This window comes from Myodes glareolus, chromosome 6 (assembly GCF_982192425.1).
Source record: "Myodes glareolus chromosome 6, mMyoGla1.1, whole genome shotgun sequence".
Taxonomy (NCBI): domain Eukaryota; kingdom Metazoa; phylum Chordata; class Mammalia; order Rodentia; family Cricetidae; genus Myodes; species Myodes glareolus.
The window spans coordinates 117,678,363-117,705,910 of NC_142031.1; the positions used below are offsets into that span (position 1 = coordinate 117,678,363).

The 27,548-nt window shown below is 39.0% G+C and overlaps 1 protein-coding gene across 6 annotated transcripts in view; it reads right to left on the reverse strand.

Annotated features, from left to right (window-relative positions):
* Window positions 1-27,548, reverse strand: part of Lmbr1 (limb development membrane protein 1) — a 141,123-nt gene that overhangs the window by 54,265 nt on the left and 59,310 nt on the right. For 5 of the 6 annotated variants that reach the window (XM_085691103.2, XM_048440173.3, XM_048440179.3 and 2 more), the window contains 4 exons: window positions 9,787-9,913; window positions 8,962-9,030; window positions 8,137-8,201; window positions 3,702-3,774 (listed from right to left, as the gene is read on the reverse strand). In XM_085691103.2, coding sequence (XP_085547229.1) covers window positions 3,702-3,774; window positions 8,137-8,201; window positions 8,962-9,030; window positions 9,787-9,913 — 334 coding nt within the window. The remainder of the gene's footprint in view (window positions 1-3,701; window positions 3,775-8,136; window positions 8,202-8,961; window positions 9,031-9,786; window positions 9,914-27,548) is intronic. The other variant, XM_048440175.3, reaches the window with a different exon arrangement.

A 27,548-nucleotide genomic window follows, 5' to 3' on the forward strand; every position in this document is an offset into this window, starting at 1 on the left:
AGGAGCACCACAGACCTGTCAAATGGCAGTCTGTTAGGCCAGGTGGAGGTGGAACTCAAAAGGATATGGTCTGTGTCCCAGACCAGGACATTAAACATGCATAGTATTTCCTCAGGTGGCCAAACACAAGACTGGGGAAGGGCTGATATCACACATGATCTCTGTCCTCCCTACTCTGGGCTTTTCAAGGCTGGTCCTGTCTTCCTATAGATGAACTTTTGTATGGATAATGTAAAAACAGGTTTTTTTAGTTTTTTATTTTTTAGTTTTTTATTTTATTTTATTTTATTTTTTTAAAAAAACTATCCTTTCTCATTTTACATGCCAAATCCAGTTCCCACTCCCTCCCCTCCTGTGGTTTTCTTTAAAATGTAGATATGTCTCCATGCAGATGAAAATGAGCCACCTTGGAGGGGAGGACAGAATAGTAGCAGCTAAGTCCCTGGGTCAGTGAGTAAAGACAAATACCAGCATCTGAGCAAGGTGGACCTAAGACAGCCACAGCGAAGACAGCCACAGGGCCAAAAGAAGAGGCTGCACAGAGAGGATATAGGCAGAGACAAGTGTGGAGCAAGAAACAGGAAACAAGGTCAGCAGCTGAGGTAATGAGAAATATCTGAGAAAAGTTAATCATCCAGCTATTGTAAACAGCACAGCAATGAACATAGCTGAAAAAAAGTATCTGTGGAGTCAGAGGTCAAGTTCTTTAGGCATATGTCAATGAGTGAGTAGAAGAGCTGGGTCATATGATATGATAATTTGAATGTAACTGGCACTATTTGGAAGTATGGCTTTGTTGAAGTAGGTATGGCCTTGTTGGAGGAAGTGTGACATTGTAGATGTAGGTTTTGAGGTCTCATATATGTTCAAGCTATGTCCGGTGTCTCAGTTCACTTCCTATTGCCTTGGGATCAAGATGTAGAATTCTGTCTGCCTATATACCACCATACTCTCAGCCACCATGCTCCCCACCACGGTGGTAATGAACTAGACCTCTGAAACTGTAAGTCACTACCTCAATTAAATGTTTTCCTTTATAAGAAATACCATGTCATGGTGTCTCTTCACAGCAGTAGAAACCATAACTAAGACACATGATAAATGTATTTTTAACTTTAGTATTTTGATTTCCATAATGATCGCCCCAGTTTGCAACCTCACCAACAGTGAATGAGGGCTCCCTTTCCACCATGCTGCATCCAGCATTTGTTGTCAACTATTTTGTTGATCTTTGCCATTCTGACTGGGGTAAGATAAAATCTCAGTTTTGATTTCCATTTCCCTAATTGCCAGGGACTATGAACATTTTTGAGTATTTCTTAATCTATTTTTTCTTCTTTTGAGAATTCTCTGTTCATGTTCCAGGCCCATTTTTTTTTTGAATGGGTAGTTCATTTTTTTTGGCTCTATTTTTTTGAGGTTTATATATATATATATATATCTTTGTCAGATATGTAGCTGGCAAAGTTTCTTTCCCACTCTATGTGCTTCCTCTTCGCCCAGTTGATTGTTTCTTTAGGTGTGCAACAGCTTTTTAGCTTTATGAAGTCCCACTTATTAATTATTAGTCTCAATTATTCAGCGAATGGAGTCCTATTCAGGAAGTCCTTTCCTACATCATGCAGGCACTGCCTATGTTTTCTTCTAGCAGTTTCAGTGTTCCATGTTTCACCTTCAGTCCTTCACTCCATTTGGAGTTAGTTTTTATGCAAAGTGACTGATATAGGTCTTCTTACAGGTGGACACCCAGTTTTCCAGGCACCATTTATTGAAGATGCTTTCTTTTCTCCAGCTTATCTTTTTTACATATTTGTCAAATATCAACTGCCTGAAGTCATGTTTGGGTCTTGGATTTTGTTCCACAGGCCTATGTCTATATCTGTGTCAGTACCATACTAATTGTATTATTATGACTAATTGGGCACTAAAGTATTATTCATTTTTAATGTTTATTTATTTATTTTCTATCAATCAACTAGCCTATCATCTTGAGATGGTCTTAATTCATCTTCACATCTTATGCAAAATCAGGAAGAGAAAGGGAACAGGCTGAAGACAGGATGGCTTCCTCAGGATACTGAAACTATAAACAAGAACAGCTTTGCTATTTCATTAATGGCTTATGAAAAAGAACAAAACCACTCAACAGCTTTACAACAGCATTGTCAAGTGTCGGAGAACAGTCGAGAAGCCACAGTCAGACATTCCATGTTTCAGTTACACTAATATATTTCAAGGGACATAGGAACTCCATGCCACTACACATCATGCTACATTCAAGGTAAAACAAGTCCTTCTTACCACTAGCCAAGTGTTGAGTCTCTCCAGGGCACTATAAGAATGCACTGAAGAGAACAGATATCCCAAAGCTGACTGTAACAATAACCTTCAGCACACACACTAGTGTACCATTAGTAAAATGCCACCATCAGTTCCATAAAGCAGCAACATGAGTGCATTTTTAGAGTCTGATACTCTTGCTATTCTAAAATTCTTCCCAGAGCAAGGGTAAAACATACTTTTTGCTTTATAATTTAAAATATAAAATAACTGCTACAACAAAATACATTTAACATTATACCATATTTAATGAAATCCATGAAAATGACTTACCTTACTGAGGGCCTACTTCTACTCTTTCCTAAAAGTAGCAAATCATTGGGACTGGAGAGATAGCTCAGTAGTTAAAAGCACTGCTTACTCTTCAGAGGACCCAGTTTTGATTCTCAGCACCCAAATAAACGACAGCTCACATCATCTGTAACTCTAGTTCCAAGGGATCCAATGCCTTCTTCTGTCATACATGGACACTGCTTGCACATGGTGCACAGACATACATGCAGGCAATATATTCATATATGTATAAAATAAATACTTTTTAAAAAAAGTTTAAAACAGCAAATCATGAAATGTTATTATCTTCTAGCTTTTCCCCTCTGCAGATGCTAACCAATAAACCACAGAAGCTTGAAATTCTTTATAGTCAAATATCAACTTGGCCCTAGAATCATTTATATAATAAACAATTCAGCCCCTTAGTTTCACCTTAAATAACCCACAGTGACCAGTGACAGCAACACATTATTAAGGAGTTTCCCTAAAATCATTTTTAAGGCAGCTTGCCAGCCAGAACAATTCCAGCGATGCAAGACTAACTCAAGGCTGGTATAAAAACCACCTGAGGGGAGCTGGAGAGATGGCTCAGAGGTTAAGAGCATTGCCTGCTCTTCCAAAGGTCCTGAGTTCAATTCCCAGCAACCACATGGTGGCTCACAACCATCTGTAATGGGGTCTGGTGCCCTCTTCTGGCCTGCAGGCATACACACAGACAGAATATTGTATACATAATAAATAAATATTAAAAAAAAAACAACCTGAGCTAACAGTGCTCCTAAGAAAGGCTAAGAAAGCCTAAGAAAGGCTACTCTTACCTTCAACTCTCAACAGAAAGGGTAAAAGCAGGCCTGAGTCACTGAGGCAGTGTGCAGCCCTGCAGCACCTTAAGTGCAGATGTCCAAGGAGCTGTTGTGGCCACTGCCTACCAGAAAGCCAGCCATGTGGCCCTGGCCCATCTCCCTCAAATTCTCACAAGTTCCCTTTGTCATTTGTAAGCCTCTGAGAAGGTAGATATTTCCACTCTTCAATTGTGTGTCTCTGTTGAATTAATTTTTCTGCCTTACCTAACTATGTAACATACATACCATGTAGTCTTCTCTGGAGTGCTTCTTCTTCTAGGGTAATCATATAAATTTGTTCATCCAAGTCTTCAAGTATCTAAATGGAAAGATGAGCTACTTAATAATGCAGTGTAACACACTGAAGTATATGACACCCCAGGCTCTGTAGCTTATTGTTTAAGACAATGTGTTATATCGACTCAAATAACTGGGACCCCAAAATTAAATGTCCAAGCTATTTAATTTGTGAAAATTTAAGCATATTTTACATACTTTATTTTTAAGACGTTTATGTTTTTCTATTTTAGTACTAACCAAACAGTTCAAAACTTGATAGAACAAAATCTAAATGCATCTAAATTGGATATTTTAAGGCTTAAAGGGTTACAATTTGTAGTAGTATTCTCAAGGGCTAACAAGGGCATGGATTTTAAACAGAGTGCAACACAGCAAATATATCTATATGGGCAAGCTGTTATTTTAGAGCTAAAAGGAAGAGAACATGTAGTAAAATATTTGTCTCCCATGTGTTTTTCACCCATTCTCTAAATTAAGAATCTGTAAACTGGGGGCTGGAGAGATGACTCAGTGGTTAGGAGCATTGGCTGCACTTCCAAAGGGCCTGAGCTGGATTCCCACCAGTCACAAGCCAGTTCACAACCACACATAGAGTAGCTTCATCTATCTACACAGCAGGTACTAGGCTAGCCAGAATTACACAATAAGACCCTGCGCTTCAATATTAAAAAACAAAAAATAAAATAAGACAAAAGTTCCATAAACTTTATCAGAGACACACAGAACATTCCATTTTTTAACTTGATACAGCAAGTAGTTCCATAAGTACTGGAAGCTGAGCTCATAAAATCCATCCAAGACAAAGCCTTAGAAAAGTAGTGTTTTTACACACAAACATTCAACAGCCTCCATACAATGGTGGGGGGGGGGTAGAGCCCTCATCAATCACCAACTGTGTGAGATAGTGTCTTGACTGTCTTCAAAACCAGTAAAACCCAAAACTTCAATTCTGGCTTTGTTAACTAAGTGCTCTATGAGAGTCTCCCTGGCTCTGGAGAGTGTGAAAGCAGCAGAGCTGATGGCAGTGCAACCTCTCACTCAAGCCCAAGCTACTGATTCCAGCAAAGCAACAAAAAGGGAGCAGCTGCTGGAGTAAAGTAAGGATGGGATGACTGTTTCTGCGCACCTGCCAACTTGACAAGTTGCTCGAAAGGCATGTGGTTTCCACCTGAACACATTCATAAAGCAACCCACTGCTTTCCAGTCCCTTCACAAGTATCTACAGTCCCCTTCAGTCTGGCACTAGGCTATCATTGAACAGATGTATCACCAGATCCACCCTGAGAGTAATAAAACAATAAAAACAAAATAAATAAGAAAAACTAGATTTGAGTCTGCAGAACTGACCCCTTCACATGCTCCAGCAGATCACAGATGGGGTGAATATTGGCAGGAGGAACCAACCCACACCCTTGGTTCTAAGCCTGGGTTGTCGCAGCGTTGGTCAGCCCACCAGCTCACCCTTGTCCTCACCACTAGGGTGAGCTCTCCTGAGTTTACCCTTTGCAGTGATGAGCAAGGGGGCCAGACTCTGCAACGAACACTTGCAAGTTAAGATATATAGATAGAGGGGTTTACTGCGTGACTTCCTATGTCATGCTACAGCTTCCACGCTAAGAATTTTTTCCTTTTTCTTTTCTTTCTTTTTTCTCTTAAATTTAATTGGGGGGGGGGGGAGCGGATGCTGCAATGACAGAGGGCAGATACACAGAGATGGGAAATGAATGGGACCGAGATGTATGAAGTGAAACACAACGAATAAATAAAAAGAAAAGGGAAGCAAGGAAGGAAGGAAGGAAAGAAGAAAGGAAGGAAGGAAGGAAAGAAGGAAGAAAGGAAGGAAGGAAGGAAGGAAGGGAGGGAGGGAGGGAGGGAGGGAGGGAGGGAGGAAGGAAAGAAGGAAGGAAGGAGTAGATAATAGATAATGATAGAGAATGACCATCACATGAGGGGAGGAAGGAGAAGAAGATGTCTCCAGAGACCTTACTAAGGCTGAGAAACAGCACAGGCTAGAAAGCATGGGGTCCTAAGCAGGAGTGGTTTATGATGAGGTCGGCTGGATAACCAAAGGGAGAGTAACCCAAGACTGTTTCTCAATGAGGGGGCAGAGACAAGAACTCTCCTCTTAATCAGTGTTTCCCATCACTTCCGGCTGTTTGAATTTAAATTTGCCATGTTTACCTGTCCTAAGTCCTAACACTTTTAGGATTTTTATTTTACAGTATAAACTATTGATAATTCGGAACACCTGAATGACAAGAGGAGAAGCACAGAGATGTGTGTATATCATGTGCCTCTGAGCATTCCAGCATCTTCACAACTTTATGCTCTAAGGAGCAAAGGCTTCACAGGGAAACTCCAAGTACCTCCAGGGCCTTGGCTCATCACTACTGTGGACTAACAGGAACTCAGACACGAGCAACCAAGATAAGAATTTCAAACAGTAACTTTGAGATTAAAATAACTGTCAAAACTGAGGCTTAAATAAAATGTTAGCAAAGGTCAGAGGGGAAAAGTACTTCAAGTTGAAGAGAAAAAACACTGAGCCAGTGTTTCTGATGGCTAAAATAACTGACCTGATTGACAGCCTAAACTCCGAGAAGTGAACAGGCACTTCAGGTAGAGAAAGTCATGTGAAAACACAGAGGTAGAAAGGAGGCAAGTTCATGAGGAGGAAATCGCCACTCTGGAGCTCTTGTAGGACTAGAAGATAGTGGCCTGGAGCCTGGGCTCTGGGTTCAAATTTGCCTTTACACAGCTCTGTGACTAACTACTCAGACTCCCTGAAATCAACTTACCTACAAAATGAGGCCACCAACACCCACGTTATGGCCTGTCAAGATGACATGAAACTGTGTGCCACATATAGCACTTAGAACCAGCATGGGGCAGTAACTAGTCATGTTCACTGGCTATTAGGAACAAGAAAGAAAATAAAAACAACTAAGGCTGTGTAGGTGCTGTTACAAGGCAGCATGGGGACAGGTAACACAGAAGTACTTTGGCTTTATAAACAAGGAAGTGGAGCTGCAGCTCTGCACTAGTCAACAGTGCTTAGCAGACTATAAGTGGCTTCCTCCTCTTCTCATTACCATCTGTAGATAAGGTTCAAATGACAGAGAAGGTCCAGAGCACAGGGTAGAGCAGTAAAAAAAAACTGGAGACTATGAGTGGGAATTGAAAACTTGTCTACAGGAAATAGAAAAAAAAACATAGTAGAAGAAACTAAATGAATTTGGTATCACAAAACCTCTTTTTAAAGAAACTGAATAAGAAATTGTAACTTTCAAAATCAAGTAAGAGATAACTGAAAGATCATCTACCATAATATTGCTTCAGTGTGTTTCCTTAATGACATCACCACAAGGAGAGGACAAGCCCAGGGCCAAAATGGCTCAGGAGATAGCCTTGGTCATACACAAGCCACAGGCACTGGTAAATGTGGAGAAGGAAGTACAATAGTGACCACAGTGACATCTGGACTTCCCTCCAGGAGTATGCTGGGGACTGTGGCAGGTGAGCTGCCCTGCAGAGACAGAACAAGGCTGAAACCAACAGCACAGAGCCCTGTGGACCACAGCAAAACAGCTTCAAGCTGTTATGAGAATCTGTGCAGAAGCAGAAGAGAGGTGCAACACAGAATGCTGAGAAAACCCTAAATGTGTAGATATCTGAGACGTAAGTTTGCAGGCAATGAGGAGCCAGAGAAGGAACTTAAATGATAAACGGCAGATTGTCTAGGAGTAGCTAAGTTATTGTCTGTAAAAAAAAAAAAAATAGTTCAAAGATCAGAGAACTAGGAACAGATCATTATATTGCTACCCACTATAAGTCATTTCTGAGAGTAAAAGTATAATTCAAGATACAACGTGTATATTTTCAGAAACTGGTTCATAAATCAAAGTATGAATACTGTCAATTTTCTTTTTGTCTCTGTTTGGTGTTTGTCTGGGAGCTTTGGTTGATTTATTAGCTTTATCTTCAGACAGCTCTCCTCACTCTGTGGCCCAACTAGTCTTGAGCTCACAATCCCCAAGCCTAGAATCAGGGATACTAACAGCATGGTCAGCTGTGTGATCAATTCTGAAACAGATAAAATTACTGTTGGATTAAGGGCAATGAACACACAAAATACTTACAAACATCTGCAAAGTTTGTCTTGAAATTTTCTATATAAACTTTTATTTAAGTGCATATAGTTAGCACTTTGAAAGGCAAAAACAGATTTTGTTTCTAAAGATTAAAAAAGTGATTTTAAAAAATTAAAAACATGAATGATAAAACTAAAAAAAAACTGTCCTTAATTTTCTAAAATCTTTGTTATATGATCAAATATATAAATATAAATATTTAGCAAACCTAAATAAAATAAAATACTTACTGCTGGCTTCACCAGCAACTGACCCATCACTGTGAACATACGGGAAAGGCCAACTGGGGTACACACTGCAAAAATGAAATAACTAGTGAGAAAACAGGAAAATCAGCTGCAAGAGCGTTTTAGGTATATCCTCACCTCCAACCTCGCTTCACCAGGCACTCCATCAGAAGGCCTTCAACTCCACCAAACAAGAACTAGCACAGCATGAGGAGCCCATGCATAGCACATGGGATGTGAGGATGGAAAAAGACTACAACAGTCGAGATTACAAAGGATCAACATTCTTGTTTAAAACAAATTAAATAGACCCAGAAAAAAACATACATTTAACCTGCTCGAACTGAGAGCCAGAAAATAGTATCTAAAGTAACAACAATAGTTACAAGTCCTTTGAACTATGTTTGACAACTTATACTATTCCTGAGAAGAGTATGATGTCTTCAGTAAAACCAAACAAATTTTGAAATAAAGACTACAAAGTCATCAAATAGAATTTTACTCTCTCCGTTTAAAGTAACTCCAGTGTTACAGGTGGGCTAGAGTGGATGTAAAGAATTTGCACATGGGGTGGGAGTGGGAGATACACAGGGAACATGTTAGTTTTGTGGAGTGTGTGTGTGTCCAACACAGTGGAAAAGGTTTTCCTTAGTGAAGAAAAGCACCCAATTATTTCAATTATTAAAATTTATCTGAAATAATAAAAAAAATTTAAGGACAACTCAAAAACCAGTCTCCATTGTTAAGAAATCTCATCAGGAAAACTGCCACAGTTTTCCAGGGACAAGAGCTCACTGTCCCGCCAGTGTCACCATGACGAGTACTTACAGAGAAGCAGCAAGCATCCCATCAGTGAAATGCAGGAGTATAAATATGGTAAGTAGAACTCCCAGAGATCTGTGAAAATATCAATGCATTTTAATAAGAAATAGTCTATATGCATTTTAATAAGAAAATAGTCTATATTTTATCTTAATAAATAGTAACTTGTGATAAAAATTTTAACTGCCTATCTGAGTACATAAATGGTCTTATTTCTAAATTAAGTATAAAAATATCTAAATTAAGAATAAATTATTTCTAAATTAAGAATAAAATTATTTCTAAATTAAGAATAAAAATATCTAAAGAATAAAAATATCTAAAAAAAAAAAAGAAAGAAAGAAAGAAACAACCCTTTTGAGCCAGTGGTAGTGGTGATGCATGCCTTTAATCCCAGCACTCAGGAAGCAAAGGCAGTTGGATCTCTGTGAGTTCAAAGCCAGCTTGGTCTACAGAGTGAGTTTCAGGACACTCAGAGCTACACAGTAAAACCCTGTCTTGGAGAAAAAAAGAAAGAAAGAAAAAAGAAAGGAAGGAAGGGAGAAAGAAAGGAAGGAAGGAAGAAAAAAATTGAAAAAAATGTTTCAAAGGGAGAAAACACTCAATGGAATTTTAATAACAGAAAGTAATTAAACAAAAATAGATGGAAAACTGCTTGATCTTCTAAAAAAATGAATATTTATTGCTTTGTTTAAATATGTCTAAAGACATCTAAATTTTGTAAAAGAGATAACTGCACAAAGAATTATTTAAAAGTTTTAAAACCCCATATAATTGTATCCCAAACTCAGATGCCCATCATAGGAATTATTTAAAACAGTAATCAGGTACCATATAAAGACTCCATGCTGGCAGCATCGCTGTCAATCAGGGCAGAAGCCACCCACACCATCCCAAGAATCAGCAATGCAAGAAGCAGCAACATGACCAGAGTTTCCAAAACTCGGGCTCGGATTCCCTGGAAACACAACAATAACAGTGTTTTAAGACTTATATCACCTCATGAGCAACTAGGCTTCTATTTGAAAGCACAGAGCCATCCTTTGGAAGGAAAGAAAATGTATATTTATATTTAATAAATTTATATTATGTTTTTTATATAAATCTATGTTTATTAGAGAAAGTACTGTTTAAGGTTTATGTTTAGAGTGATTTTTCAAAATTATATTTTAAAAAATAATAAACTTGGAATAAAGCACAAAAAAATCAATCATACCAGCATTTTGAAGAAACATTTTTAACTATTACTTTCCTAGCACTTCCCATAAGAAAGGACATTTGCGAATTTCCATCTGTGGTTCTAATCAAGGAATGACAGACTCTGACACACTGGAGACACTGGGCTCCACCACCAGATCAGGAAGGGCCCAGCAACATCCTGCAGCCTCTGGAGTCCTCTAGTGACCAGCTGGAGAATTGCTTGATGGACAGCAACACCAACTACATTCCATTCATTTTTCATATACAATGGGAGATCAACTAGCTTATGAGGCTTGACTATAATAAGGGATCATCATGCACATTTTTAAAATAAACAGATTCTGACCTCAAAAGGTTGGACCAAAAGACCACTTGTAAACTCGGAAACTGCTAGACAAAGCCAAGTTGAAACTTTATTACTCCTAGAAAGTCACCAAATGATTGCTTCTGTAAATTAGTTCAAAGATTTACATCCCTGCCTTATATCTCTAACTTCTAACAACAAACTTATAAATGCACCTGCTTTCTCAGGAATCTAGTATCCCTCCATTTCATACTGAGAATGGTTTAAAGGTTTAAGTTACAAAGACTCAGACACATTTCATTTTGGTTGATCTTTGTTAATACCTGAGCTGAAGGACAGCAAGAACACAGGCATCACATCTCTACAGTCCTGAATCATGGCACAAAGAAGAAATGCCCCAGTCCAGTGTGCTGATATCAGGGTAAAGTAGCTTTTTCCTACCTATCCTTCAACAATATCATGGTCCTGTGCAGGCTTTAAACACTTGCTCAAATGTTCCAGCTCATCTAAAGTGTGTATGGCAAAGAAGGCCACTGAACCAAAAGGAATCAGTCTCATATCTTAGCACATTAGGTCTAATAACAAGCAACTATTTCAAGAAAGGATAAATCGAAAGACAAGGTGAGCATAGCTGCCCAAGTCTGCAATCCCAGCACTCAGAAGCCTGAAGCAGGAGGGTTTAGATTCCCTAAAAAACATAGTTCAAGGCCAGTCTAGTATACATGGCAAGTACACAACCAGCCTGGGTTACAAAGTAAGATTCTGTATAAAAACTGATTTTAACTTTGGAACCACCCATAACCAAGAAACTACATGGAATTGATACCCTCTGGCAAAGGGAAAATCAGTTTTTTCCAAGGAAGTCTCAACGAAAATATCAACTACACTTCAGGGAAGGCCCCGTGCTCAGGAATAGTTGGCTAAGACAAAAGAGAATCAATTGTATTTTAATGAACTTTTAGTTTCATTTTGCTTTGTTTGAGAATTTTTATCTTATTTTTCTTTTGCTTTTTGTTTTGAATTTCATTTTTGTGTTTTTGTTCCTTGGTTTTTGGTTTTTGGTTTTTTTTCTTGTGGGGATATTTATTGTTGCTGCTATTGCTTGTTTTCTGTTGTGTTTGAAGAACAGAGAGAACATAAAGTTGAGTAGGTAAGGAGGTGGAAAAGATCCTGAAAAAGCTGGTGAAAGGGGAAAACATCAAAATATATTGTGTAATTTTTTTCCACAAAAAACAAAATTGTTTTTAATTTTTAATTGTTTATCTATTACAGTGCTGTGGGACGATGGTCTTGTAGCCCGTAAAGATTTGTCACTTTTATTGGTTTAATAAAATGTTGATTGGCCAGTAGCCAGGAAGGTTATTGTCACTGATCTTGGCTGTCCCCCAAAACTTGATGATAAACCCCTATTACTGAAAGCGTCACACACACTAGTTACATGATGGAGAAATCCAGTTGGCACTAACTAGAGCTTCCTCCCTGCTGGTAGCTGTCACAGAAGGTGCGATGACGGCTGCTAGGAGGCAAATGTCAACAACAGTCTTAACTTGCTGTGAACTCTGTGAACAATAATAAAAATCAGCATGGCAAGATACACCCATTAGTACAACAGTGGTGTGGGTGTTATGGAGTAACCAACTGTTTTCTGATTGGATTTAAAGCCCCCTCCGCAGGAGGAAACACATGTCAAATACTTCAAATACCACCAACAACCCATGGTTGGGGAGCTCACAGACCCCAGAAGTGAAACTATTACACTATTTTGACAAGTGGATATAGTATCAAACTGCTGTCTAAATTCAAGCTCTATACTCACAAATTAATTCAACTCTGAGACCTCATTGAATGTTTCCTTGTACAGTAACTAGCACAGAAACTCATGACTGGTCAAATTCAGAAAATAAATATCTGTAGAGCACCCAGCAACAAACAGGACATTTCTAACATTGTCCTCCCCTTGACCACAAGGCTCAAGGACCATCACAGAAGAGGAGACAGAAGATTATAAGAGCCAGAGGTAGTGGAAGACCTGAGCAAAACAGTGTCTTCTGGACATGACAGAACCACTGCACTTCAAGAACTCACAGCAGCACAGACTGCCTGCACAGGGTCAAGAAAGTTAACATTTCAGCATAGAGGGAAGAAAGGTTCAAGGGTCCCCACCCCTAGCTGTTCGGTTATTGTTGGCAGCTGATGACTTCTGAGTGAGAAAGCCAGTTTTCTTTAAGGGTATGGCTCCTGGTGGATTAACCACGCTCTAGTAGATGCCGCCATGCCCAGAAATACATAGGAAGCAGATCCATCCAGTGAAATATTAAAGGAAATGAAAAGGACACAAAGTCAGGAGGGTGAAGGAGGTGGGGATAGACCTGAGAGGAGTTAGGTGGAGGAGTAGAGGAAATATAATCAGAACATATTGCATGAAATTCTCAAAGAATTAATACTTAAAGGGTAACTAATAAGTTAATATGTAAATCAAAGTCCTGAATTACAAAAGTTCAATATAATTCAAATGTGTGAGATATGTCTCAGTATACTACATCACATCAGGATACTCTATTAGTTACCCAGAAAGGCTCTTTTTCTTCTATTTCTATGCTAATAATCCTTATAAATTTTTCATAAAAAGTGATTAGGAAAAAAAATTTAAAAAACAAGAAAAAGAAAAAGTGATTGGGATCCCAAACTCCCAGGCCTAGTTCTAGCTTTCCTATACTGGCTTTCCCTGGTAAGTCCCTGAATAACCAAGCCTGCCTGCACTATCTTTACATTCTTGGGCCTAGATTCAGACATGTGGCTCATGAAAAGGCCTTGCCTAATGGGTTTCTCTAGAACAACACCTGCCTGACCAATTTCCACCTTGCAAGGTCAAGTTCCAAAACAGTCTTGCCCAGTATATTCCTCCAAACCCTTCCCTGGCTGTGCTATCCCTGTATGTCCAAGCCTAGCTCCAGCTGTGCGATCATCACAGTAACAGTAACCCTAACTAGGACTTCTATATCAGCCTACAATCTCACCTCAGACATACAACCAATGAAGGAAGTCCACAGACCCAAGTCACATCACAAAACCACAAACAATATGAAGGCCGACAGTATATCCCCATAAAACTCACTAGAACATAGAAATGTTCTCCAATGAGAATTATCTAGAGGAACCCCAAGAGACAGAATTTAAAGAATAATCATAAAGTAGGAGGACTTCCATCAATAGAGTACCAAGTACTAAACATCCTTATTAGGCCTTTATCTCACAGAATATCTCAAATGCTAAATAAAATATTAAGTCTCCATACAATCTCCTCTTTGTCTACTAACTCTGAGTAACCAACTAATACTTTTTAGTGTCAGTGTTCTAGTTAGGGTTACTATTTCTATAATAAAATACCATGACCAAAACAAGTTGAGGAGGAAAGAGTTTATTTGGCTTACACTTCCACACCATAGTCCATCATTGAAGGAAGTCAGGACAGGAACTCAAACAGGGCCAGACCTGGAGGCAGGAATTGATGAAGAGGCCATGGAAGGGTGCTGCTTACTAATTTGACCAGCAAGGCTTGCTCAGCCCTTCTTATAGAACCCAGGACCACCAGCCCAGGGATGCCACTACCTACAATAGAGTGGTCCCTCCCCCATAAATCGCTGATTAAGAAAATGCCCTATAGCCAGATCTTATGGAGGCATTTTCTCAATTGAAGTTCCCTCCTTTTGGATAACTCTAACACAGTGATTCTCGACCTTCCTAACAGTGTTGAACCCTTTAATACAGTTCCTAATGTTATGGTGACCCCCAACCACAAAATTATTTTTGTTGGTACTTCATAACTATAATTTTGCTACTGTTATGAATTGTAATGTAAATATTTGTGTTTTCTCAAGGTCTCAGGCAACCTATGAAAGTTCAATCCCCAAAGGGTCACAACCCACAGGTTGAGAACTGCTGCTTTAACATGTGTCAAGGTAACATGAAACTAGCCAGCACATGGTATAACTGATTATCAACATGTAGAAGAAAGTAAATAGATCTGTATCTATCACCATGCACAAAACTCAAGTCCAAGTGGATCAAAGACCTCAACACAAATCCAGTTACACTGAACCTGACAGAAGAGAAAAAGGGAAATAGCCTTGAATGCATTGGTATAGGAGAAAACTTCCTAAATATAACACCAATAGCACAGACACTAAGAGCAACAATTAATAAATGGAACCTCCTGAAACTGAGAAGCTTCTATAAGGCAAAGGACACAGTCAATGAGACAAAATGACAGCCTACAGAATGGGAAAAGATCTTCACCAATCCCAAATATGACAGACGGCTGATCTCTGATCTCTAAAATACATAAAGAACTAAAAAAAAACTAGGCATCAAAATACCAAATAATCCAATTTAAAAATGGGGTACAGATCTAAACAGAGAATTCTCAACAGAAGGAACTCAAATGGTTGAAAAATATTTAAGGAATTGCTCAACATTCTTAGCCATCAGGAAAACTGTAAAACAAAACAACCTTGAGATTCCATCTTTTACCAGTCAGAAACGTCAAGATCAAAAACACTGATGACAGCTTATGCTGAAAAGGATGTGGGGTAAGAGGAATACTCCTCCACTGCTGGTGGGAGTACAAACATATACAGCCTCTTTGGAAATCAGTATAACAGTCTCAGAAAATTGGGAATCAATCTATCTTAAGACCCAGCGGTAGCTCTTGGGCATATATCCATTTCATACCACAAGGACATGTGCTCAACTATGTTCATAGCATCATTATTCATAATAGCCAGAACCTAGAAACAACCTAGATGCCCCTAACCTGAAGAATGGATAAAGAAAATGTGATACATTTACACAATGGAATATTATTCAGTGGCAAAAAAACCAATGACATCTTGAAATTTGAAGGCAAAAAGATGCAACTAGAAAAAAACAACTGAGTGTGGTACCCCAGACCCAGAAAGACAAACACAGTACGCACTCACTCATAAGGGGATATTAGACATAAAGAAAAGAATAACTAGGTTATAGCCCACAACCCCTGAGAAGCTAGGTAACAAGGAGGACACTAAGAGAGATATGCATAGATACTCCTGGGAAAAGGAAATAGACAAGACCTCCTAAGTAAATTGGAAGCACAGGGTGGGGGAGGGAGGGATAAAGATGAGAGGGAAGGAGAACATGAGGGCACAGAATGGTCGAGTTGGGGGAGGGACTGAGAGGGAGAGCAAGGAAAGAGATATCTTGATAGAGGGAGCCCCTGTAGGGTTAGGGAGAAATCTGGTGCTATGGAAACTCCCAGAAATCCACAGGAATGACCCCAGCTAAGACTCCTAGCAATAGTGGAGAGGGTGCCTGAATTGACCTTCTCCTGTAATCAGATTGATGATCACCCTAATTGTTATCATAGAATCTTCAACTAGTACATGATGAAAGCAGATGCAGAGACCACAGCTAAGCACTGGGCCGAGTCCAGTCATAGAGAGGAAGGAGGGATTATACGAGCAAAGGGGTCCTCTGATGGAGAAACCCACAGAGACAGCTGACCCAAGCTAGGAGGAGTTTACTGACTCTGGCCTGACAGCTGCAGAGGACCGAATTGGGCCCTCTGAATGTGGATGACAGCTCTGTGGCTTGGGTAGTCTGTGGGGCCACTGACAGTGGGACCAGGATTTATCCCCAGTGCATGAACTGGCTTTCTGGAGCCCATTCCCTATGAAGGGATACCTTTCTCAGGCTAGATACAGGGGGGGTAGGGCCTTGGTCCTGCTTCAACTTGATGTGACAGACTTCGTAGACTCCTCATGGAAGGCCCTACCCTTTCTGAGGAGTGGATAGGAGGTTGGGGGGAAGGTATGAGGGAGCAGGAAGACAGAAGGGAGGGGTAAATGATTGGTATATAAAATGAAAAAATTTAAATAAAAAATTTTTAAAAACCAGCCAGCACAGTCAGCTTCTCTCAAATGCTTAATTTTACTCATCTGTCTTAGTATTGATGAACTCTTATCATTTTTCTTGGTGTATATTCATTGTATGTAGTTACAGATTTCACAAAGTCATTTTCATTTAAAGATTTAAATATCATATATACTCGTTCCCTGACCTTTATCCCTCTCCCCTTCCCACTAATCTTCCTGATCATAAATAGACAGCACTCAGAAAGCTTCTGCTTCCACATCATTCATAGATAGATAGATAGATAGATAGATAGATAGATAGATAGATAGACAGACCGACAGACAGATAGAGATATATTGACTGACAGATTGATTGATTGATTGATTGATTGATTGAATCTAGGGTCTTCATATTAGAGAAAAACGTGTATTTGTCTTCACTCTGCCTGACTTCAGTGTGATGATTCTCATCCATTTCATGCAAACACCATTTCATTCTTTGTGACTGAACGAAACTCAATGTGTGTGCATGTGTGCATATGTGTATGTGTGTCTGTGTGTGTTCAGTCATCCACTGACAGATACCTGGGCTGATTCCAGGTATTACTGGCACAATAAATGCAGACCTACAGGTATCTCTGTTGTGTGCTATTGTATGAGTTATTTTTTATTGTCGTGACCAAACACCTGACAAGAAGCACTTTGAAGGAGAAAAGGTTTATTTTGACTCATAGTTCAAAATGATACAGCAATCAGAGTGGGGAAGGTAAGGCATTAGGAGCATGTAAAGCTGTCACATTATGTCTGAAGTCAGGAAGCTAACAGAAATGAGACATGCTCATGAGACATGCCATCCACATTCAAGGTATATCTTCCCTCTTCAGTTAAACCTTTCTGCAAGTGGGGAGGGGCTTGGTCCTGCCTAAACTTAATGTGCCAGACTTTTGACTCCACAAGGGAGGCCTTACCCTTGATAGGAGTGGATGGGTGAGATGGGGGAAGGCAATGGGGGAATAGGTTGAGGGGAAGGGAGAACTGTAATTGAAATGTAAAATGAATAATAAATAAATAAATAGAAGGAATAAAGTTAAAAAAATCTTTCTGCAAACATCCTCAAAGGCACACATACCTAGAAGTATGGTGATTCTAAATCCAGTCAACTTTATAATTAAAATTAAATGTTATAGTAACCTAAAACCTTTAAGTTCTCAGGAGAAGTATGGTTAGATCATATAATAGTTTGATATTCCATTTTTAGGTTTTTTTTTTAAAGACGTTCCATATTAATTTTCAGAATGGCTAACCTAACCATATTCTCACCAGTAGTGTTCCCCTTTCCTCTAATTCTTGACAGCATTTGTTACTTTTTTCTCTTAATGATATGTGTTATGCTATAGAATATAAGCCTTTTGTACACTGTGGAGATTTGTGACTCAGATGGGTTTAATAAAAAGCTTATTGGCCAGTAGTCAGGCAGGAATTATAAGCAGGACAACCAAACTAGAAGGATGGGAAGAAAAATGGTGGAGTCAGGGAAGACACCAAACAGTCGAGAAGCAGGATTTGTAGAAAATGAGGTAACATAAATGTCCCTCGACCGAAGAATGGATAAGGAAAATGTGGTACATTTACACAGCAGAAAAAATAATGACATCTTAAAATCTGTGAGCAAATGGATGTCTCTAGAGAACATCATATTGAATGACGTAACCCAGACCCAGAAAGACAAATATCATATGTTCTCAATCACAAGTGGCTTTTAAACATAAAGCAAATAAAAAAAAACAAAACAGCCTACAATTCATAATCCCAGAGAATCTAAACAACAAAGAGGACCCTAAGAGAGACATAAATAGATCTAATCTATATGGGAAGTAGAAAAAGACAAGATCTCCTGAATAAACTGGGAGCATAGGGACAATGGGAGAGGGCAAGAGGGGGAAAGAGAGGAAGAGAAGGGAGTGGAGAAAAAATGAAGTTCAATAAAAACAACTGAAAGGGGAAAAAAAGAAAATATTGGATCATGGGATAATAGATTGGTACTTGTGAGTTATTGTTTTTAGACAAATACATTGGTATTGATTCTTGTATATTGATACAAAGTTAAATTATATTGACTATTGTATGCATGCATGCTTCTGAAGGAGGAAGCCCATTCCTCCATTCCTGTCCAGACCACCAAAGAAGCAACATGTGACATGACCCACTGAAAAAGGTACCAAGCCATGTGGCTAGCATAGATAAGAACAATGGGTTAATATAAGTTACAAGGGCTAATAAGAAGCCTGACCTAATGGGTCAATCAGTTTTATAACTTATGGAGATCTCTATGATTTTTGTTGGGGCTTGCCAGCTGTGGGGTACTGGGTGGGACAGAAACCCCAACAAGCTGGTCCTCATGTTACAGAATGGCACCCACGTGGATAACTGCATCCACAGAAAGCCTGAGAAAGCTTGGGAAAGAATAGAGTAAAGTATGGCTTCTTGGTGGCAGCAATTTCTCGGGTCTGCTCTGTTTGCTAGAGGCAAGCAAGTGCTCTCATCTAAGAGAGGCTTCCTGACTCAGCTTTAGCTGAAAAACCTTGCAGCTCTTTTAAGAGGTCCTGTCACAAAACACTTACATAGTGTTGAAGAAAAGCTAACAGCATGCTTTTCAGTTTTCAGCCGTAGCAGGAAAAAAGCTGTGCCATTTAAAAATGCTAGCTTTCTGGGCCGTCCTGCCAGGGAAACTCTGACTCTTTCAGACAGGCAGCCCAAAGCACTTGAGTGTGGTCTGTGAGCAGAATGCTGCAGCCTGCTTGCTGGCAGAGACCTTAAAACGCCATAGAGTTGTGGCAATAAAAATGGCTATAGCCGGTACCTCCACCATGAGGCTGGAAAGCTAGGGAATGGGCTGGATTCAGCTGTCAAAGCCACAGCTTTAATCTTCTCCATACTGCTTAGTAAATTAAATATTCACATGGTCAGAAAAAGAGAGATATACAGTAAAGAGAGATTCAAAGACGAAGAAAACCTCTAAATGGTTTACAGTGTGTTAAAAATATATGCAGCTAAAGATTAAAGTTCTTAAAGTGAAAAAAGAAGAAAGAGAGTAGTGGATGTGGTGGTACACACCTTTAATCCCAATACCTGGGAGGCAGAGGCAGACAGACCTCTGTAAATTCAAGGTGTGGTAGCATACACCTTTAATCCCAGCACTGGGGAGGCAGAGACAGGCAGATCTCTGTGAGTTCAAGGACAGTCTGGTCTACAGGGTTATTCTAGGACAAAGATATACAGAGAACCTGTCTCAAAAAGTAAAAGTAAACATAAAAGAAATAGAGGTTAAAATAAAGCCGCATAAAGATGGAAAATACACAGAGAATCTTGATACTGTATGCTATTATGCTCTCTTTAAATTGTTTGAATGAGGAAGGAGCAACAGCTGCTAAAAGATATTTGCTTATAATTGCTGCTGAATTAATCCAAGATAGGTATTTTGAAAATATCTTGACTTCAAAATTGAAGTCAAAATGTATGTTACTTTGGAGAAGAGATTTTGTTTTTGTTTCCATGGGAGAGGCTATGAATTCATTCTGAATTAAGAAAAATCCAGTTTGATCAAGGAAGATCACCTGAGAAATTTCCGGTAGGAACAGATGGCCTGGATGTCTAAATTCTACGTCCAGAACAGATTCAAGACTGCTGCTTGAGATGATCAAGACACACAGGATACTCCAGTTAGGACTTGATGATAATTCTAAATTTTCTTTAGGTCCTTATAAGATTATCAGCGCCCCCAACCAGCAAGAAGTAGCCTGGAATACTCTGCCCACATTCCCAAAAAATGGACTATGGATATTTTCCTTTGTTTAAAAGAAAAAAAAAAGAAGGAGAAATGGTGTGGGAGAATTGTCTGTATTCTGTCAATCATATTTTAAATAAATACTGATTAGCCAGGCAGGAAGTAAAGGCGGGTCAACCAGACAGGAAGTGGAGGTGAGGCAATGAGAACAGGAGTATTCTGGGAAGCAGGAAGCTCCCTCCACAGTCCAGCCCAGACCACCGAAGAAACAACATGTGACATGCCTCACTGAAAAAGGTACCAAGCCATGTGGCTAGCATAGATAAGAACAATGGGTTAATATAAGTTACAAGGGCTAATAAGAAGTCTGACCTAATGGGCCAATCAGTTTTATAACTTATGGAGATCTCTGTGTGATTTTCATTGGGGCTTGCCGGTTGTGGGGTACTGGGTGGGACAGAAACCCCAACAAGCCGGCCCTCATGTTACAGAAAATGAGGTAACAAGCCATGAGCCTATGATAAAGCATAGATAAGAAATATGAGTTAATTAAAATTTACTTATATAGTAACAAGCCTGAGCTATTGGCTAAGCATTTATAATTTATATTAAGTCTCCAAGTCAGTTATTAGGGAAGCAGCTGCCGGTTATTTGGGGGCATGCAGTCAGGACAGGAAATCTCTGCCTATAGTGTTCTGATCAGGGTAAGAAAAAATGTCAATGAAGTTCTGATTCTTGGGTTTACTCTTTTTCTTATCTCCTCTCTCTGGTGGTGGTGGATCTGGTGAACAGTGTTTGGTTCTCCGTACAGACTACCTTGTCATGTTCTCACAACACTAGGATCCAGATCCCTTCCTGTATCCTTTGGTGGCTATTAACTGGGCTTGCTTTTCAATACTCCACCACTGACCATTCTGGTCCTCATATCCTTTAGTCACATCTGAGTTTATTCTTCACTAAATCAAGGTCAAAGGAAAATGTAAAGCAGTTACACACAGACATTCATCAGAAATCTACAGACAATGTGCTAACAGATAGAAGCTGGAAAAAAATCCAGAGGACAACAAAATGAAATGTTCAGGATTGTGCATCATACAGGGCAGGCATCAACTTTGTCTCTATCACACAAGTCATGTACACTATTCTCAGTTAACTGTCCTTGAGCAATTTTTTATCTGGCACCAGAAAATTTGTGTATAAAAAATAAGTTATTAAAGTGAGTATCTCAGTCAATGTTTTATTACTGTGAAGTGATACCATGACCAAGGCAACTCTTGCAAGACAAAGTATTTAATAAAGTTTCAGAGATTTAATCCATTATCATCATGGCAAGGAGCATGGCAGCACACAGGTCCACAGGGTGCTGGAGGAATAACTGAGAGTTCTATTTATGGAGGCTCGGAGCAGAAGGAGACCAACACTGGGTCTGGCTTGGACTTTTGAAACCTCAAGGCCCATCTCCAGTATCACACTTTCTCCAACAAGGCCACACCTCCTAATCCTTCTCAAGTAGTGCCACTCCCTGATGACATGGCATTCAAATATATGATTCTATGGGGAATCATTCTTTTTTTCATTAATTTTTTTATTTATTTTATATACCAGCCAGTTTCCCCTCCTTCCTCTCCTCCAATTGCCTTCCCACCACCTCCATTCTACCGCCCTCATCCACTTCCATAAGACTCTTATGACCTTCCATAAGAGTCAACAAAGCATGGCATATCAATTTGAAGCAGGACTAAGCTCCTCCTACCCTGTATTAAGGCCAAGCAAGGCATCCCACCATAGGGAATAGGTTCCAAAAAGCCAGTTCGTGTGCCAGGGACAGATCATGGTCCCACTGCGAAGGGTCCCAAAACAGACCAAGCTATACAACTGTCTCCCACATGCAGAGAGCCTAGGTCAGTCTCATGCAGGCTCCTAGCAGTCACTCTAGAGCTTGTGAGCTCCCACAAGCTTAGGTCAGCTGTCTTTGTGGGTTTCCCAATCATGATCTTGACCATGAAGACTATTCTTATTCAAATTACCATAGTGGGGAAGGTAAATAATATATTCTCACACTAATTACCAATGTACAGTAACACAAATACAATAAATGACATGAAACACAATTTAGTGTTAGTTGGCTTTCAATAAAATAAATATTCTCAGGTATGGAACTTGGAAGGCTGAAGCAGAATTGTGAATTTGAGAAAAGTCAAGGCTATATAGTAAGATTTTGTCTAAAAGTATAAAATATTAATGAAAACAAACAGTTGTCAACATGCACAAGAGAATTAGCAAAAACCATCTGCCCTGTGAGTGTCCAAGCAAGCCAAACCCTGGGGAGGTAAACATGAAGACTCTGAAGCCCACGTGTACTCAGCAAGAACTTGTACTATAGTGTGAATCCCTTGAGTGAATTTAAAATTGCCTTTCTTAAAGTGGGTAGTAAGATCATGAGAGGCCAAAGCGGGAAAGAAAAAAAAAAGGGTAAAGAGGAGGAAAAACCCTGTGCCCATCTTTGGAGAAGAAATCTGAACAGTTTCAAATAGGGAACATGAATCTTTTCTGAGCCAGAAATAAGAACAGACACAAAAGTTAGCAAGGAATTATATGACTGCCATGTCCTAGATAAAGGACAATAGCACTCCGAGCGAGAACTAAAAAGGACTCAGAGAAGCAGGTTCAGGATGACAAGACACACACTCAAAGGAAAGAAACCCATGGCATACAATCCATCGGCCCTGTCCACAGCATCTGGTGAGCAGTCCAAAGTAGGAACTGCATCTCACTATGAAACAAATGTGCTACCAACAACCTGGAGAGCCCCTAAAAGACAAAAAGTAGAGAACAAAGTTGTGGAGAAATGTCAGGAAACCACAGACTAAAATTTAAAAAAAAAGTGTTAGTGATGATTCCTGATGCTCTTGATCCAACAGTCCTAAAATATGTCTAACCATGAACAAGAATTTATATAAGAAATAATATGTGTGTAAATTTTTCTAGGATAAACTATATAGCAATATAGATAAAATTTTTAACTTGCCTTTTTAAATCACTCTACAAAATTATCTAAATAAATATAAATATTATATCCTTACAAAAACTCATGGGAAAAGTGAGTAACTGAAATAGAATACACACCTGCTTTGAAAGGATGACAGCACTTTAAGAGCGAAATCAACTACCAAATTATCAAGAAAGATGCTAAGAATAAAGATGCAGAAAAACCACAGAAAATACTCTGTTCGAATTGGTTATGTGTTGCTTATTGTCAAGTCCTGAGTTTTCTCACACAATTAATTTAAGGGACAGTAGACAACACATGTCATAAGCAGGACCAAGTTAAACACATTGTATAGTATGAATTTTAAATTATATCAAATAAACTTTTTAAAACCTGCTTTAAATGTGTATTATATAAACCACTGTTGACCAACACACATTTAAAAGTATTATATGTTCAGTTAATATGTTATATTCAGTTAATATGTTATGTACAGTTAATATATTACAATAAGTGATGAGTGATTTTTAATATTTTTCAGTAATTTTTATGCCAGTTTCTTGACTTGGGGTTTTCTAATAACAGATATAATACTGAACCCCAAATTCTTGGGAGATAGAGGTAGAGAACAAAGTCTCAGGAGAGATATCCTTCTGTCAGTGGCAGGGCACACACAAATCGATTTTCCCTGTGGCTGAGAACTTCTCATGAGGAGGCATTCTGTTCCGTCCTCCACTCACAGTGGACTTACATCAGAGCTGACAGTCACCAGCAGCTCCTTCCCCTGACCAGGAGGAGTGGGATCACATGCTCATTTACTCTCAGGGTTTTAGTCTTCTTTTTTTTTTCTTCAAACCCAGAGTTTGTTTTTTGTTTGGTTTGGTTTTGGTTTTTTGCTTTCTTGAGAACTACACACTTAATAATACACAATGTTTGTTACAGAATTACATTTTTTTTTACTCAGTCATATTTAATTACGGCATCAGCTAGTTAACCTCCTTTAACCAATCATGAAAGACACTCCACACATAGGGATTATGGCGCATTCCTGGGTCTTCTCATAAATTCAGGGAACAAGAATACTCAGCTTTCATGCCTCGTTTTCCTTGTGTGTTTTCCCGCACAAGGACTCTGTCCAGTGTCCCAAGTATTTCTGTCAAAAGCACATCAGCAAACAATCACAATACAACCCTACTGTGGGAGAACCTAACAGTTACAAGTACAGAAAGTCACTACAGAACATTAGGAAAACCTGGAGGAATCGGTCAAGAACAGGATGTTAGAAGGTAAGGCAGAGAGGGACAATTTATAGACAAAAACAACAGCATATGCACTTAGATTCCAACCTGGGAAAAGAAAACAATAAGCAGGTTCCAGGTGGGGACAAGTTCAATGAGAACAGCACAGGATGAGCAGGTATGCCTAATGGAAACAGTGGCTTAAAAGACAGATGGAGGACTGGAAAGATGACTCAACAGCTAAAAGCACTTGCTGCCCTTGCCAAGGTTTGGTTTGGTTCCTGGCTCTTCTTTACAGCAGCTCACAATCTCCTGTAACTCTAGTTCAAAAGGATCCAATATCCTCTTCTGTCTTCTGTGGGCACCAAGGATACACACACACACACACACACACACACACACACACACACACACACACACACTAAAATATAAATAAATTTAATAAAAATTTTAACAAATGGAGTAAAGTTTTCAGAGTATTCTATATGTAATTCATGTAAGCTGACAAGTTTGTTAGCTATTAGAGGCCATCAAAAATTTCATGGAAGCTAGTTATATAAGTAACTGTATCTTTAAGAAAACAAAACTAGCTAGCAGTAGCAGAGGCAGTGGCAGAGGGAGGTGGTGGATCTCTGTGAGTTCAAGGCCAGCCTGGTCTACAGAGTGGGTTTCAGGAAAATGACCCAAAGCTACATAGAGAAACCCTGTCTTGAAAAAAACAAAAGAGAAAAAAGAAAACAAAACTAGAAGACATTTTGTATGGGAAGAGACATTCAGAAAAAAACATATGGTAGTTGGACTCCCCAGGAAGGTGAACCGAGAGAGTGGAAAAAAGAAAACTCCTCTCTGCAGTCAAGGTATCATAAGTCATCTAATGCAATACACTCTTATCACAACATAATAAAGCAGTCTTTCATCAATTTTTTCCTAACACAGAATAGACAAACAAACTTATGTCAGGTATGGTGGCACATGCATTAATCCCAGCACACAGGAGGTAGAGGCAAGCAGATCTCTGTGAGTTTGAGACCAACCTGGTCTACAGAGCAAGTTCTAGGCCAACCTGGTCTACAGAGCAAGTTCTAGGACAGCCAGGACTATATAGAGAGCGACCCTGTGACCTCACCCAAAACTAACTAAATAAATAAAACCTTATACTAAAAATATGACAAATATTACATGTGGTTTAAAAAGAATAGAAATTATTCAGCCAATAATTCTGATACCTCAAAGAAGTTTTAAAAATGTAAGCCTTAGGGTCTGCAGAGAGTCTCAACGATTGATAGCAATCGCAGCTCTTGCAGAGGACACTGATTTGGTTCCCAGCACCCACGTGGTAGATCACAATCATTCCTAACATCAGTTCCAGGGCATATGGCACCTTCTTTTGGCTTTTTTGGGCACTGGGCACACATGCGGTACATACACAAACAAACATACAAGCAAAACACTCATACACATAAAACAGAATAATTCTTTTTTTAAATGTAAGCCTTTCATAAATTTATGATCAAATCAGCTGCTTATAGAATTTAAGACTCATTATTATATAATGAAAACATTAGCAGCTAATCCCAGTAAGAATTTAAAAAGTATAAATATTTAAACCTATTGTTACAAAATAATTTGAAATTTCTTTTCACTGTATTCCAAGAAAAAAAAGGAAACTGTTTTCACAAAAGTGATCATTTTAATATATTCATTTTAATGTTTTGATCATAAATATATCCCTCTTTTTTCAGTTTTTGTCTAATGATCTCATTTTGCCCACTAAAAAGATGAATTTACAAATGGAATTTACATGTCAATTCATCTCTCCTGTATCTCCCTAAGACTAGAATTTTTCTTCTCTTTAACTGAAGGTGTGCACAGCAGTCTGTCTGAAGTGCTATCACTGTCAGTGACTAGAGTAGTTCACCACAACTTGAAACACCACTTAAACTAAGCTAGCAGTCTCACTGACACATCTATCCCTGGTCTACAAACTCCATCAACGGGCTGTCAGTTAATGCGCCGCACCACGTTTCAGCCAGCCAATATCAGCTGTGCAGATTCAGAGAGACACTGCCAAACATTTCATAGACTTTGGAAATTATTACCAGAGCAACACGCTGAAAAATGATTTTATAGGCAAGTAAATATGAGCTTAAATGCCAAATAGACACAAGATCTACAACTTAAGCTGTGTGGTGCATGGTGAGCACTATCTGGGAGGCCTGGGGTCCTGTAACTAAGAAGTCTCCAGTAGCATTAAATTTGACATTTAACTTCACTCTCAAATAAAATTCATTTTAACCCAAAAGTAAAGAGTTTTTTTATCCCCCCCAAAAAAATTGGGGGAAAAACTTCTAATTAGCAATGATTATTTCTATAAAATTGTGTTCTGAATATAAAGATTGGGACTGTGGTAATTAAAAGCATATTACTTTCTAATGTGAACCTGGTAGCTTTTTATTTCTTCCCTAACAGAGCTCTTCTCTTCATTTAACAGAGGGCTGAACTATGAGACATTCTGAGGTATTAGTTAATTTAATCATCCTATAAAATAAGGTTTAAGGCTTGGTTCCCTATGAAAGCAGCACAACCTGCACTTTTCTAAGTAAAACACATAACTCAAGAGCTAGATAAACAAAAGTGCCCCATGACAATACAATGTAACTTTTTTTAAAACATGGCCTTATACCTTTTATGTCAAGCTAGACTAGTAGTTGTAATCCTGTGTTAGCTGCCCAAGTGCTGGAATTACAGGTGTGTGCCTCTCTGACTCAACACAATGCACCTTCATATTGTGCTGTGATGTAAAAAGTAACCTCATACACAATACACAACCCTAATGTCTCATTAGAAATTCCACATACTAGACACATGTGAGCACTGAGTATAACTGTGTTCCCAGCACATCTTGGGTATGTTACTAACACAGGTGAGAGCAGTAAGCTTCACAGAAAGACTGAGAAATATGTCTGAGGCATAGTAGCTAAGGAGAGTCCAGACTTGAGTCTGGAAACCGACTTTTATTCAAATAAAGAGAATCTACCCTTATATGTAGAAATCCCTTATTTTTATAGATGCAGAGAAAAATTAAAGTAATAGTTATCATATCAAATCAAAGCACTATAATGCCTGAGAGCTGAGTGGTGTTAAGAAAACAATGTCATCAACAAAACCAGACACTGTAACTAAAGAT